Genomic DNA, 13178 nt, shown 5'->3' with positions numbered 1-13178 from the left:
GGGACAACAGTGAAACCCAACCGCGTCGATAGGGGGCAGCATCAGTCAAGTTCATGAATGTTTTTCTCCTCTTTTTTTTTCCTTCCAACCTCTGTCTTCAGCAGCAGCAAGCAGGAAGTCACATGCCTCATCATATTTGTCTTCGTAAGCAGCAACATTACAACCAAAGACACAATATAACAACAAGCTAGTTTTGACATAATCCTACTTGTTTTGGTTTGAAGAATGGAAGAATATCACCCCAGCGATGAGGTTTGATCAAGTTGCATTTTGTCCATATGGACTATATTATGGTAGTAATGTGGTCAGCTTAGTCCAAACATTTTGATTATCGTAGAAGTCTAAACGTTAACCCAGCCCCTAACGTCGAAGAAGCATCCTTGATGCCTTTAAATCACTCTTACCTTGTACAAATGCAATATTTAAGCTGCTTTTATTTTTGCCCCACTTGTTTGTGACGTCTACGGAACCATATTAAACGTCTACGGAACCATATTAAACCCCGTAAAAGGTATTTTTTATCAACTCTGTCTCAGAATCTGGCGGCCATCTTGCTTTTCTCTCCATTGTAAATGCGCAAGAGAACCCTGGCCGCTAGGGGCGCGCGCAATGTTCTGTTCTACAATGGAGGATTCAGACACTGAGTGGATTAAAATACCTTTTACGGGGTTTAATATGGTTCCGTAGACGTTCAATATGGTTCCGTAGACGTCACAAACAAGTGGGGCAAAAATAAAATCAGCTTAAATATTGCATTTGTACAAGGTAAGAGTGATTTAAAGGCATCAAGGACGCTTCTTCGACGTTAGGGGCTGGGTTAACGTTTAGACTCTCGTAGAGAGATTCGTCAGAATCGAAAAAAAAAACCTCTACGAGAATCTAAATGTTTGGGCTATGGTCAGCTATAGCTAGCCTTGAATGGTGGGCACTGGGATGATTGTTGATTTATTTGTCTTGACTTATTATGTGGGTTGCAACAAACCATGTACAACCCAGATTCGGCACAAACAATTGGGACTACATTATTTTCGCTCCATATGCCACCAAAATGTGGAACGCCCTACCAACAGTCATTAAGACATGTGAATCCCTTGACTCCTTCAAAACCGCTCTCAAAGGGCACCTACGGACGGCTGCAATTCGAAACTGGCCTCTGTAAAATCTGAATCCCCCCACCCCCTTTCCCCTCACTGTATATGTTTCTTTTCCCTTTTTGCTTCCTATATGATGAATTCCTGTTCTGTTCTTTAACTACATAGAAGTGTCTATTTGTACGTCTCTAAATGTTTTGATGAATTGAACAATGTGGACCCTGTTGTAAACAAGTGTAATGCCTAATTGGGTCGTCCACTCACAGTTAACAGTCTTTGTATTGAGTTTGTGCTTTAAATGTATACTGTAATTCTGCAAACTGTTAATACATATTTCAATCAAAATAAAAACCCCATAGCTCTAATGCGCATTAGAGCTATGGACCAGAGCTAATGGGGCCCTTTTGATCAAGACTATCATCATAGCTATATTGTATTTTGTGGTATATATTATAGTAAGGTTGTATTTGAGTTAAAGATATTTTTATTTATTTATTTCTGCCTAAACTCTGCTGTCATATTACTGCTGCTTCACTGTGGGCCTTTTATGAATGAATTAATGTTTTTTTTGGCCACTTTGGCCCATCCCTAGCCGCAATTTGCAACTCTAGATTTTTTTATAATGGGATGAATCTAGAGTTGCAACAAGCTCCATCCACTTCCTATTCATCATTTTTGGTTTGTGATCTGCTTGTCTTAAATTACGTTAAACTCACCAACATTGCAGCTGTAGTCCAAGCTTGAATTATCCTCTTTCAATCTGCCGAGCTTGTTTTTCATAAAAATCCACCGTAGACATGTTATGAGATACTTTCTGTCAAGACATCCTCTGCAGGTGATTCTTTTTCTAAGTGTTGCAGTTTGGAAGCACTCGTTTTTGTTAACGGGTCGCGCTGCTGCCTCCTGCATTATGTGCAAATTTGAAACAGGTGGAACGCAGGGCCGTTCAGTGACATACGACGAGTGCTTCCAAACTCCAGCACTTAGAAAAAGAATCACTTGCAGAGGATGTCTTGACAGAAAGTAACTCATAACATCTCTACGGTGGATTTTTATGAAAAACAACCTCGGCAGATTGAAAGAGGATAATTCAAGCTTGGACTACAGCTGCAATGTTGGTGAGTTTAACGTAATTTAAGACAAGCAGATCACAAACCAAAAATGATGAATAGGAAGTGGATGGAGCTTGTTGCAACTCTAGATTCATCCCATTATAAAAAAATCTAGAGTTGCAAATTGCGGCTAGCCCATCCCATAGGGGATTTATTGGCCTATTGTCTACTCCTGTACTATAATAGGCAGAATTTATATTATATATATATATATATATATATATATATATATATATATATATATATATATATATATATATAGGGCTGAGAACAGGGGAAAATAAGGCAGGAAGAATCATGACTCAATCATGCAGTATAGTAGAGTATACACTATACAGGTAGGTAAGGAGATATAAAATACAGGCGGATTAATATCAAATCAAACTATATATTTATATTTATATTTGATTGCCTAAGTCACCTATGAGGCTGATATAGGGGTTTTTCATTTCCTTCTTGAAAACCTTACAAATGATATGACTTAGGCAAACCATGCTATTATAATATGAGTTTTTGATTGATTCATTGATTTAAATATTTATTAACAGTTTGCAGAATTACAGTATACATTTCCAGCACAACTCAATACAAAGACTGTTAACTGTGAGTGGACGACCCAATTAAGCATTACACTTGTTTACAAGATCGGGTCCACCATGTTCAATTCATCAAGACATTTAGAGACGTACAAATAGACACTTCTATGTAGTTAAAGAACAGAACAGGAATTCATCATAAAGGAGGTAAAAAGAGGCATAACGATTTAGCCTTGATCCAAGGCTATTATAAGAGCCCACATGATTTATTGTTATTATCATTACAGTATCAGATACATATGCATTTATTGTTATTATCATTACAGTATCTCATACATATGCATTTTTTCTTTGGAATTGCAGGGCTCATTCAATGCCGATGATGCCAGTAACACTGTTAAAGAGGTATTTATTTACATGCCTTACAGCCATGGGATATAAGGTAGCAGCTGGTAATTAATTTATGTAATCAATTCTTGTTTGAAAACTATTTACTTTGTAGATTTTAATTAACTATTACAAAACATACCTTAACCACGCAGCCCTATTTAAACTTTGGCTATTTAAAAATAGACAATGCTACAACTTAGCTCATGGCTGCGTTGTGAGCTTATAGATCTGCAATTATTGTCAAAACATTTTAATGCATTTATGTTAGATGTTGTGAGATGGTCGACCTGCTATTTTCTGCATTTCCCCTAAAGATGGAAGCTTGGGTTTAAGACTGGTTCGAGTATACCGTTTCGTCATATCACATCTGATGTCGGATAATGCTGGTCCATTAATTGAATCAATATTCTGGAAGGAGAGCATTTTACAGACGCCTTACTGAGAGGAGTCTTCAACTCTTTATGTATATCAAGGGACATTATATATTCGCCATTTGATCCAGGGACCCACCATGAGATTTAGACCCAAAACGAAATAATATTTTGTTGTCGTTGGATGAGATTTTGTCCACAGTTCCATGCTATTGGCCATACGTTGATCAAAATAACAATTCTTCCACATTCTCGCCGCCTTGTAAATTAAGTAAGGAAGATGTTTAGCAATAATTTAACTCTAATATAAGGGTCCATTTGGTTACCAACTCTCCATTTAGCACGGGACCACCTAGAACCGCCACAAGGACCACTGGTTGAAAACCACTGTTCTGTAATGTTGTGAACTTGTGAGCTTATCTCCTCTGTTCCAACACAGCTATAAATAAATACTCTCCGTCAGTCATTGCCAAACACAAAGTGAGGCTCAGTTTTCTTTGCCTTAGGTGCTTCAACAACCAGTGACTACCACATGACTGATGATACCGCACTGTCCTTATTTGTCCTAACTGTGTGTGTGTGTGTGTGTGTATGTGTGTGTGTGTGTGTGTGTGTGTGTGTGTGTGTGCGCGCGCGCACTGCGTTGCGTGTGTTGCAGTGCGTCGACAACATCATAGGTGCTCTAGACTACAACGTTAACCTGGTCAACAAATGGACGGCCAGTATTGTGGAGATGTCCCTCACCCAGCTGGTCAAACAGGCCAAGGCCTACAAGTACATTGGTATGTTGTGTGTGTGTGTGTGTGTGCGTGTGTGAGTTTTAGTTTTAGTCGTCGTAGCTTAGTTTCCATTTAGTTTCCATTTAGTTTTCGTCGTTGAAAAAAGGTTGTCGACGAACATCTTTCGTCTTAGTTTAATCGACGAAATCAACACAGGCTATAACCCAGGCTAACGTGGTCCTGTACCTCTGTGATGTACTGTACTCTGTACTGTACCTCTGTGCAGTGACGTGTGCCGTGATGCAGAAGAGCGGGGCAGGACTCCATGCGGCCAACTCGTGCTACTGGGACACCACCACAGACGGTAAGAATCCACTCCCTCCCTCTCAAAGTGCTTTACAGAACAATGGAGAATAAAAGAAAAGCAAGGCAATGACATTAAAAAACAAGCAGTAATGCAGTACAGTGAGGACATGAAAAATAAAAAATATAAGATAAATTAAAGGCAATGTTGTAGAAGTGGGTCTTGAGCTGAGCTTTAAAAATGTCTACAGAGGCTGCCTGACGAAGGTACAGTGGGAGCTTGTTCCATGCCGACGGCCCGTAGAAGCAAAAAGCTGCTTCCCCGTATTTTTTAGTTGCCATTTTTTGGGGCAAAGCGAGCAGGCCGGCGGTGGAAGACCTTAGGGGGAGCCACACACATAGGAGCCACACAGTGGAACAGCCTGGAATCCAGTGTTAAACTGACCTCCAACTTGAGGACATTTAAACAGAAGACAAAAAAATGGCTACTGGAAAAGGTTCCCCTATAAAGGGCCATCTTAGAGGGATGGATAGGGACGTACTTGTTGTGTTGTGTTGTGTATGTAATGTATATGTACCGTTATGCATTTGTGATGTATTTTTTTTTTTTTTTAAAGATATTTTTTTGCGGCTTACGCCTTTTATTGATTTTTGAAGGGACAGACAGTAGGCTGACAGGAAACGGGAGAGAGATGGGGGGATGACATGCAGTAAAGGCCGTGTCGGGTCCGGGAGTCGAACCCGCGGCACACTGCGACTGGATTACCAGTCCGGTGCCCAGACCGTTACGCTACGGCCTGGGCCATTTGTGATGTATTTTAAAGTATTGTTCCGTTCAGTGTGAGAGGACCTCAGTGGAAACAAGTCTTTGGACTTTACTGTGTAATCCTTGAATCGCTGATTATAATGTAATGTTGTGTTATGATTGCTTTTCTAAATAAATCAAATCAAATAAATCAAATCACTAGTACCCAGGGCTAGGAAGGACACAACACAGGGCAGCTTTCTTAAGTACACTGGTTTATTCCTCCATGTGCGAGGAATAACACAACATATGACACTTCACACAGGAGAGGCGATAGCCCTCCACTGGACCGACTAGGCCAGGGGTACTCAACTGGCGGACCGTGGTCCGCGACCGGACCGCGGACCACCTCTTTGCGGACCACCCAAAAACGAAAAAAAGAAAACCCCTTTTTTTTTCTTTTTCCTTTTTTTTTTAAGTTAATAATATAAATAACATCAGATGGTACATTTCTCATGTGAAATTGCTGCAAAGGCCCCCAAAATGTCCCCCAAGGGCCTCCAAAATTCTGGCGCGCGCTATGCGCGCGTGCAGTGTGGCCTGCCAGGGCGTATAACTCCCGGCCTGATTTGGAGTTCCACTCCGGGCCTGCACTCTGCACCCCATTATTGGTTGGGTGGAAGGGGATCTGATTTGTATAAGCTTGGCTTGACCATACTAAACGGGCATAGAGCCCCGCTCTCCGAAGGACGCCGCGCATGGGACCGGACCTCGGTCTTATTCAAAAAAGAATTGTGGACCTTCATCATTTCTAGTTGAGGACCCCTGGACTAGGCTATCACTGGACCGAGTGTTTGTGGAGATGACTGATTTAACCTGTTTATCCTGCCTTGATCGAGTCCATGATGGACAACAGGTGCTCAGCCTCACACCCAGCTCTGAGTCCAGTTCTAGTTTGACTCAGGCCAGTAGGTGTGACATGCTTAACCCATTCTGACCTGAGATCAGATTCATACGAGGTTTCCGCTGGACACTACACTGGTCTGATTAACCCATTCTGACCTGAGATCAGATTCTAAAAATGTCAGTCGTTCTCGATTTTTTTCAAAAATAGCAGACCTACAAGCTCGTATCGTGCCACTCGGTGGCGCGATATGAGCTTGTAGATCTGCTATTTTTCAATAGCTAAAGCATAACATGATGCCAACACCAAAATGGGTGCCCGGTCAGAATGGGTTAAAGGAGAATTCCATACTAAAAGGCTTTCTTACCTTTCTTTGTAGTCGTTACGTCCCCACCAAAGAGGTCCAGGTGTTATTTTGTGCAAAAGCTCCTTATTGGCTATTTCCCCTACCATAAGCCCTAAATGAATTGCATTGAATTGAATGGGGCTATGGGGTGTTGTGCTAATTCACTTATTTCCGTCGCTCAAAATTATAATTTCTTTGTATATATCCTCTCTTCATAATGTAAATAATATCCCAAGCGGCACACTTTACTACTTCTTTCGATGGAAATAAGCTAATTAGCATAACACCCCACAGCCCCATTCAATTCCCATTCAATGCAATGCAATTCATTGAGGGCTTATGGTAGGGAAAATAGCCAATAAGGAGTTTTTGCACAAAAAAACACCTGGACCTCTTTGGTGGGGACGTAACAACTACAAAGAAAGGTAAGAAAGACAAGAAAGCATTCTAGCATGGAATTCTCCTTTAAATCAGTCACCCTCCATCTCTGAGTCCAGTTCTAGTTTGACTCAGGCCAGGTGTGACTGCTTAACCCATTTTAGGCAGGAACCCCTTTTGGTGTTAGCATCATGTTATGCTTTAGCTATTGAAAAACAGCAGATCTACAAGCTCATAGCGCGCCACCGAGTGGCGCGCTATGAGCTTGTAGGTCTGCTATTTTTTTTAAATGACTGACGACTGACATAGAAACATAGGCTTTTTCAGAAAACTGTCAGGATGTAGAAGACATTTTTAGAATCTGATCTCAGGTCAGAATGGGTTTTAATCAGACCAGTGTGTGTCCAGTGGGAAACCTCGTATGAATCTGATCTCAGGTCAGATTGGGTTAAATCAGTCGCCCTCCATCTCACATATATATTCTTTCTTTGTGTTTTCTCCCCGTCCACAGGAAGCTGCACAGTAAGATGGGAGAACCGCACGATGAACTGTGTGGTCAGTGTCTTCGCTGTGGCCGTAGCATAGGGACGGGACACGGCACGCTCACACATGCACATACATACACATGCACATACATACACATGCACATACATACACATGCACGTACATACACATGCACATACATACACATGCACATACATACACATGCACGTACATACACATGCACATACATACACATGCACATACATACACATGCACATCAGTGTTTTCGTCTACTAAAACTAAGACTACCTTTTTTCACTGACGAAAACTAAATGGAAACTAAATGAAAACTATGCTACGATGACTAAAACTAAACTAAATATATTGACAATTTCGTCAACAGATAAAAACTAGACTAAAATGTTAACAAGGGACTAGTGGACGAGAGATCCAGTATAAGTCCTTTTACACTTGGTTGCATGCTGAAAATAGCTGATCTACAAGCTCGCAACGCGACGCGTTGTGAGCTTGTAGATCGGCTATTTTCAGCAAGTGTAAAAACACTCATTAAGACGGCATCAAGGCCCGCCAAAATACATTTTAGTCGACTGAATCAACTGTAGATTTAGTCGACTAAAATCTTATGACATTTAGTCGACTAAAACTAGACTAACACTAAGACATTCCAGGTGACTAAAATGTGACTAAGACTAAGTGAAAACTATTCAGGAGACTATGACTAAAACTAAAATAGAGATTTGCTGCCAAAAACAACACTGACGCACATACATACACATGAACGTACATACACATGCACATACATACACATGCACATACATACCAGTACACAACAAACCACTCAAAGACAATGCAATGCGTCCCCACAGCCAGCAGGGGGCGCCCAAGTGCCACACAATCTGCAGTAGGGATGTACATCTTGTTGACTGGCTGTCCGTTCTTACCCTAATGAAGCCAAATAATTCCAATACCCTAAAATCTGGGTCACTTCCAGCATGGTGGTGTTACGGTGAAATTGGTGACCTGATGATATGATATGATATGATATGATTACAGTACTTTATTGTCAGTTCACACTGAAATGTGTCTTGCGACCCAGCAGCCAAGTATGCAGAAAACACATATACACACATTAGACATAAACACAAAGAACAAGACAATTTACATACATAAAGACATGAAGACAAGAGCAATATCCAGCGCTTAGATTACCCCGTGGCTACTACAACTCCTGATTAAGCCTCAAGGTCGACTGGTGGACAAAGGACCTCTTTAGTCTGAGTCTATTGTATGCTGGTACACCATATCTCCTTCCTGAAGGCAGCAACCTGTATTCTCCATGTACAACACATGCTTAGTATTAGAGTTGGTTAGCAAGGACCTGATGAAATATGTGACAATTGTGTGTTTGTAGACAATCACATGATGTCAGTGCCCGAATGTACATCGTTGCAGTTTGTTTATTAGCAAGAGTTCAACCTAGCCACATATTTAAAGACATTAAAGACATGTAAATTGTCCACAAGACGGTCACACATTTCGGTAGGTCACCAATTCTCACCGTAACACTGGAGTGATGGAGTGTGAGTGAGTGAGTGAGTGAGTGGGTGGGTGTTGTAATTTGGCTCAGAGTTCAAGGAGAGCTGCTGTGTTTGTTTCCTTCCTTTTCTCTGGTAATGTAAATCATGAATGTGTAAAAAGAGACAACCCCATTCTGACCTGAGATCAGATTCATACGAGGTTTTCCACTGGACACACACTGGTCTGATTAACAAACTGAATGGATGAAATGGCCAATTCAAAGGAAATGTTTTCTAAAGCCCAAACCTCAGCAATGCAACTTCTGGTGTGGCATATTATTATATATTATTATTATTATCATATTATCATTGGTGAGGCATATTAGAAACCTATGTTTCTATTGTCAGCGGTGTTCAACTTTTTTCACGCCAAGAAGCTCCCAGATTTATCTGTATTTGGCCGCGGACCCCCCCCCCCCCCCCCTCCATCTGTAGCAGAAGCAAAGATTTGAGTTAAAAAAACGTTCGCTCTGAAAGAATATATATTTAACGATTTGCAACCACATTTTCCCGATTAAAAAAAATAAATAGCAGATCTACAAGCTCGTAGTGCGGCACCCGGTGCCGCGCTATGAGCTTGTAGATCTAAAGTACAACAGAGCTAAAGTACAACAACATGATGCTTAAAACACCAAAAGGGGTTCCTGTCCCGACTGGGTTCAAACGGTTCTGTTCCAAGGAGTTGCAGCGGAGTTTGGGCTTTAGCGCTGTGCTTTAAAACCCATTCTGACCGGGCACCCATTTTGGTGTCAGCATCATGTTATGCTTTAGCTATTTAAAAATAGCAGATCTACAAGCTCGTATCGCGCCACCGAGTGGCGCGATACGAGCTTGTAGGTCTGCTATTTTTGAAAAAATCGAAAGAACGACTGACAATTTTAGAATCTGATCTCAGGTCAGAATGGGTTAATCAGACCAGTGTGTTGTCCAGTGGAAAACCTGGTATGAATCTGATCTCAGGTCAGAATGGGTTAAAAGCTTGCATCAAAGGCCATACAGTGTTCTATCCTGAGTTATAATATCACTCAACAGCACACGGCCGGCCTCCCATCGGTGAACAATACAGTTGTACTGCACTTACTCAGTGTATTCCATCATGTGTTCATTACATTATATTATAGATTATAAAGATGCTTTGTTTAATACTGTATACCGTGCCCCATAATGGTGAAAGAAAGGATGGTCTATAGTTATAGGTTTTATAAAGTTATTTACAGGAATGAGAGGCAATAAAGTGGAGTTGAAAACAAACCATCTATTCTATAGAGTCATTTGTTTTGAACTAATATTACACCATAACTCCCCCCCCCCCCCCCCAGTTCATTTATCCATTCGAGAGTGTACAAATGTAAGCGAATGGGTCTTTTACGTGTCCCTTTGGTTACATTTTGAGTTAACCCATTCTGACCTGAGATCAGATTCTAAAAATGTCTGTTTGAAAATGACAGTTTTCTGAAAAAGCTGTGTTTCTATGTCAGTCGTTCTTCGATTTTTCAAAAAATAGCAGACCTACAAGCTCGTAGCGCGCCACTCGGTGGCGCGCTATGAGCTTGTAGATCTGCTATTTTTCAATAGCTAAAGCACAACATGATGCTGACACCAAAATGGGTGCCCGGTCAGAATGGGTTATTGAACACATGGATTGCAAAATGTACTATTATGAAATGCGCGTGTGCATTTCATAATGCGCACACGCGTGTGCACCACAGCGGTATTGTAACTCTATCTGCCCCATTTCTGGGTCGCCAACAGTGGTGGAAAGTACATTTACTTAAGTACTGTTCCATTTTCAGGTATTTGTACTTTACATGAGTAATTCCATTTTCCAATACTTTTACTTCTACTCAAGAGTAAAACAAATAATATTGTACTTTTACTCCACTACATTGATTTGTAAACTTACATAACTTTTAACTTTATTGTTTGCAAATGTAGTTCACAAGCTTCAAGTAAGGAGGATTAAAAGAAACTTTGCATTTGAAGCAGCTTGACTATAGTTTTTAACCCATTCTGACCGGGCACCCATTTTGGTGTCAGCATCATGTTATGCTTTAGCTATTGAAAAACAGCAGATCTACAAGCTCATATCGCACCACCGAGTGGCGCGATACGAGCTTGTAGGTCTGCTATTTTTGAAAAATCGAAGAGCGACTGACATTTTTAGAATCTGATCTCAGGTCAGAATGGGTTAATTATTTTTTCAATAAAGCATACAAAATGCCTTACACAAAAGAAAAAGACAAGAAAAAACAAACCAAAAACAAAACACAACTAGCAGTAAAAAATACAGGACAACACCCCTCCACACTCTGTTGTTGACACTCGTGATTATGTCATCTGTAACGTATAAATACAAATTGTTACTGTAACCATCCTTTAATACAGGGGTGGGCAACTGGCGGCCCCCACCTTCACTTAACCCATTCTGACCTGAGATCAGATTCATACGAGGTTCCCGCCGGACACACACTGGTCTGATTAACCCATTCTGACCTGAGATCAGATTCTAAAAAATGTCAGTCGTTCTTCGATTTTTCAAAAAATAGCAGACCTACAAGCTCGTATCGCGCCACTCGGTGGCGCGATATGAGCTTGTAGATCTGCTATTTTTAAATAGCTAAAGCATAACATGATGCCGACACCAAAATGGGTGCCCGGTCAGAATGGGTTAATGCGGCCCGCATGTTAATGTCAGAATACTGATATAGTATTTATTTCAGCTGCTATAAACCATGAATAAATGACTAGTACTTCATGACTAGTATTAAAATGTCATTGTCTTTTTGTGTCCAATGTAGTTATGCTAACAGTTCATAAAGTCAACGTAACTATAAACTAAATGCATTTGAAATTCATGAAAAAGGTTCCTTTTCAGGATTCCAATTTAAAAAAATAGCAAAATAATTATTCAGGTTTTCAATTCGAATATAGCAAAAAATTAGCCGATCTACAAGCTCAAAACGTGTCGCAGCGCGACGTGTTTTGAGCTTGTAGATCGGCTACTTTTTGCTACGACAGTAATATGCACTGTGGCCCCTCTGGAGTGAGTGTGGAAATATATTGGCCCTCGCCATCGTCAAAGTTGCCCAGCCCTGCTTTAGTATATAAATAAAAGTAGTCCCATATTTCATGGAACTTTCCTTTGACGTTGTTCCTCCTGGCAATTGAGTATTCAAAGCAGTGTTGTTTTCGTCGACTAAAACTAAGACGAGAAAATGTTCGTCGACTACCTTTTTTCACTGACTAAAACTAAATAAAAACGAATCTACGATGACTAAAACTAAGACTAAATATACTGAAATTTTCGTCAACAAATAAAAACTAGACTAAAATGTTAGGAAGGGACTAGTGGACAAGAGATCCAGTTTTATGCTGGGTTGCATGCTGAAAATAGCAGATCTACAATCTCTCTCAGATTGTAGATCTGCTATTTTCAGCATGCAACCAAAGTGTAAAATATGTCATTACAACGACATCAAGGCCTGTCAAAACTAAATCAAACTAGATTTAGTCGACTAAAATCGTATGACATTTAGTCGACTAAAACTAGACTAAACACTAGAACATTCCAGGTGACTAAAATGTGACTAAAACTAAGTGAAAACTATTCAAGAGTTCAACGACTAAAATAGAAATTTGCTGCCAAAAACAACACTGATTCAAAGGATGTCAAAGTCTGTGATCTCTCACTAGTTCTTTCTTGACTTGATGACTAGGAGTAGCTCACCCAAAAATATTACTTATTATTCGGTTACACTCAGATTCTTATGTTTTTGTCAAATTCCTGGGCCAATCATTTGACTGTCAGTAAATTAACTTACCGTAAGTTACTTTATATATATATACCACTGGCGATAACAACTAACACTATCTCCATGAATTCCATGAAATTGATCATAAAATATGTCCCTTTTTTTGGGGTGAACTGCTTCTTTTAACAGGACATGGCAACGCAGCAACATGTGAAATACAGGAAGAGTGGTTTTGAAACCAACAGTTTCTAACGTTGAGGAAACAGAAAGAGAAGAAGAAGAGGACGATGTTGTAAATACTGGAGGTAATTTCTTTATCCAATTGAGAAAGAAAGGCGGAAACACGGGACCTTTTTGTGAAATGACCACTTGGTCGACGTTTAGAACACATCTGTGCTCTTAATCCATTTTGGGAATGGAACCCCTTTTGTTATGCTTTAGCTATTGAAA

At 40.3% G+C, this 13178-nt stretch overlaps 1 protein-coding gene across 2 annotated transcripts; it reads left to right on the top strand.

The window, feature by feature from the left end:
* The first annotated feature begins 124 nt into the window (after positions 1 to 124).
* Positions 125 to 10252, top strand: LOC310854375 (dynein light chain Tctex-type 3-like). Of its 2 annotated transcripts, none has more exons than XR_014568897.1 (6): positions 125 to 252; positions 3103 to 3144; positions 4159 to 4282; positions 4506 to 4583; positions 7407 to 7530; positions 8235 to 10252. XR_014568897.1 is itself a non-coding variant. In XM_083758979.1 (6 exons), the coding sequence occupies exons 1-5, from the start codon at positions 226 to 228 to the stop codon at positions 7478 to 7480; spliced, it is 345 nt and encodes a 114-aa protein (XP_083615105.1). In that variant the 5' UTR covers positions 125 to 225; the 3' UTR covers positions 7481 to 7529; positions 8229 to 10252. The 2 variants fall into 2 exon arrangements, 1 of the variants encoding a protein (XP_083615105.1); XM_083758979.1 differs by having other exon boundaries at positions 7407 to 7529; positions 8229 to 10252.
* The last annotated feature ends 2926 nt before the right edge of the window (positions 10253 to 13178 follow it).

Source organism: Protomyctophum parallelum, assembly GCF_964188405.1.
Source record: "Protomyctophum parallelum genome assembly, chromosome: 23".
NCBI lineage: Eukaryota > Metazoa > Chordata > Actinopteri > Myctophiformes > Myctophidae > Protomyctophum > Protomyctophum parallelum.
This window is presented reverse-complemented; position numbering and strand designations above follow the sequence as displayed.

Excerpts from the sequence above, each read along its gene's own strand:
- LOC310854375 (XM_083758979.1), top strand. The coding sequence starts at position 226 with ATGGAAGAATATCACCCCAGCGATGAG. Across the intron at positions 3,145-4,158 it reads CCAGTAACACTGTTAAAGAG|TGCGTCGACAACATCATAGG; the intron begins GTATTTATTTAC and ends CGTGTGTTGCAG. Across the intron at positions 4,283-4,505 it reads CAAGGCCTACAAGTACATTG|TGACGTGTGCCGTGATGCAG; the intron begins GTATGTTGTGTG and ends ACCTCTGTGCAG.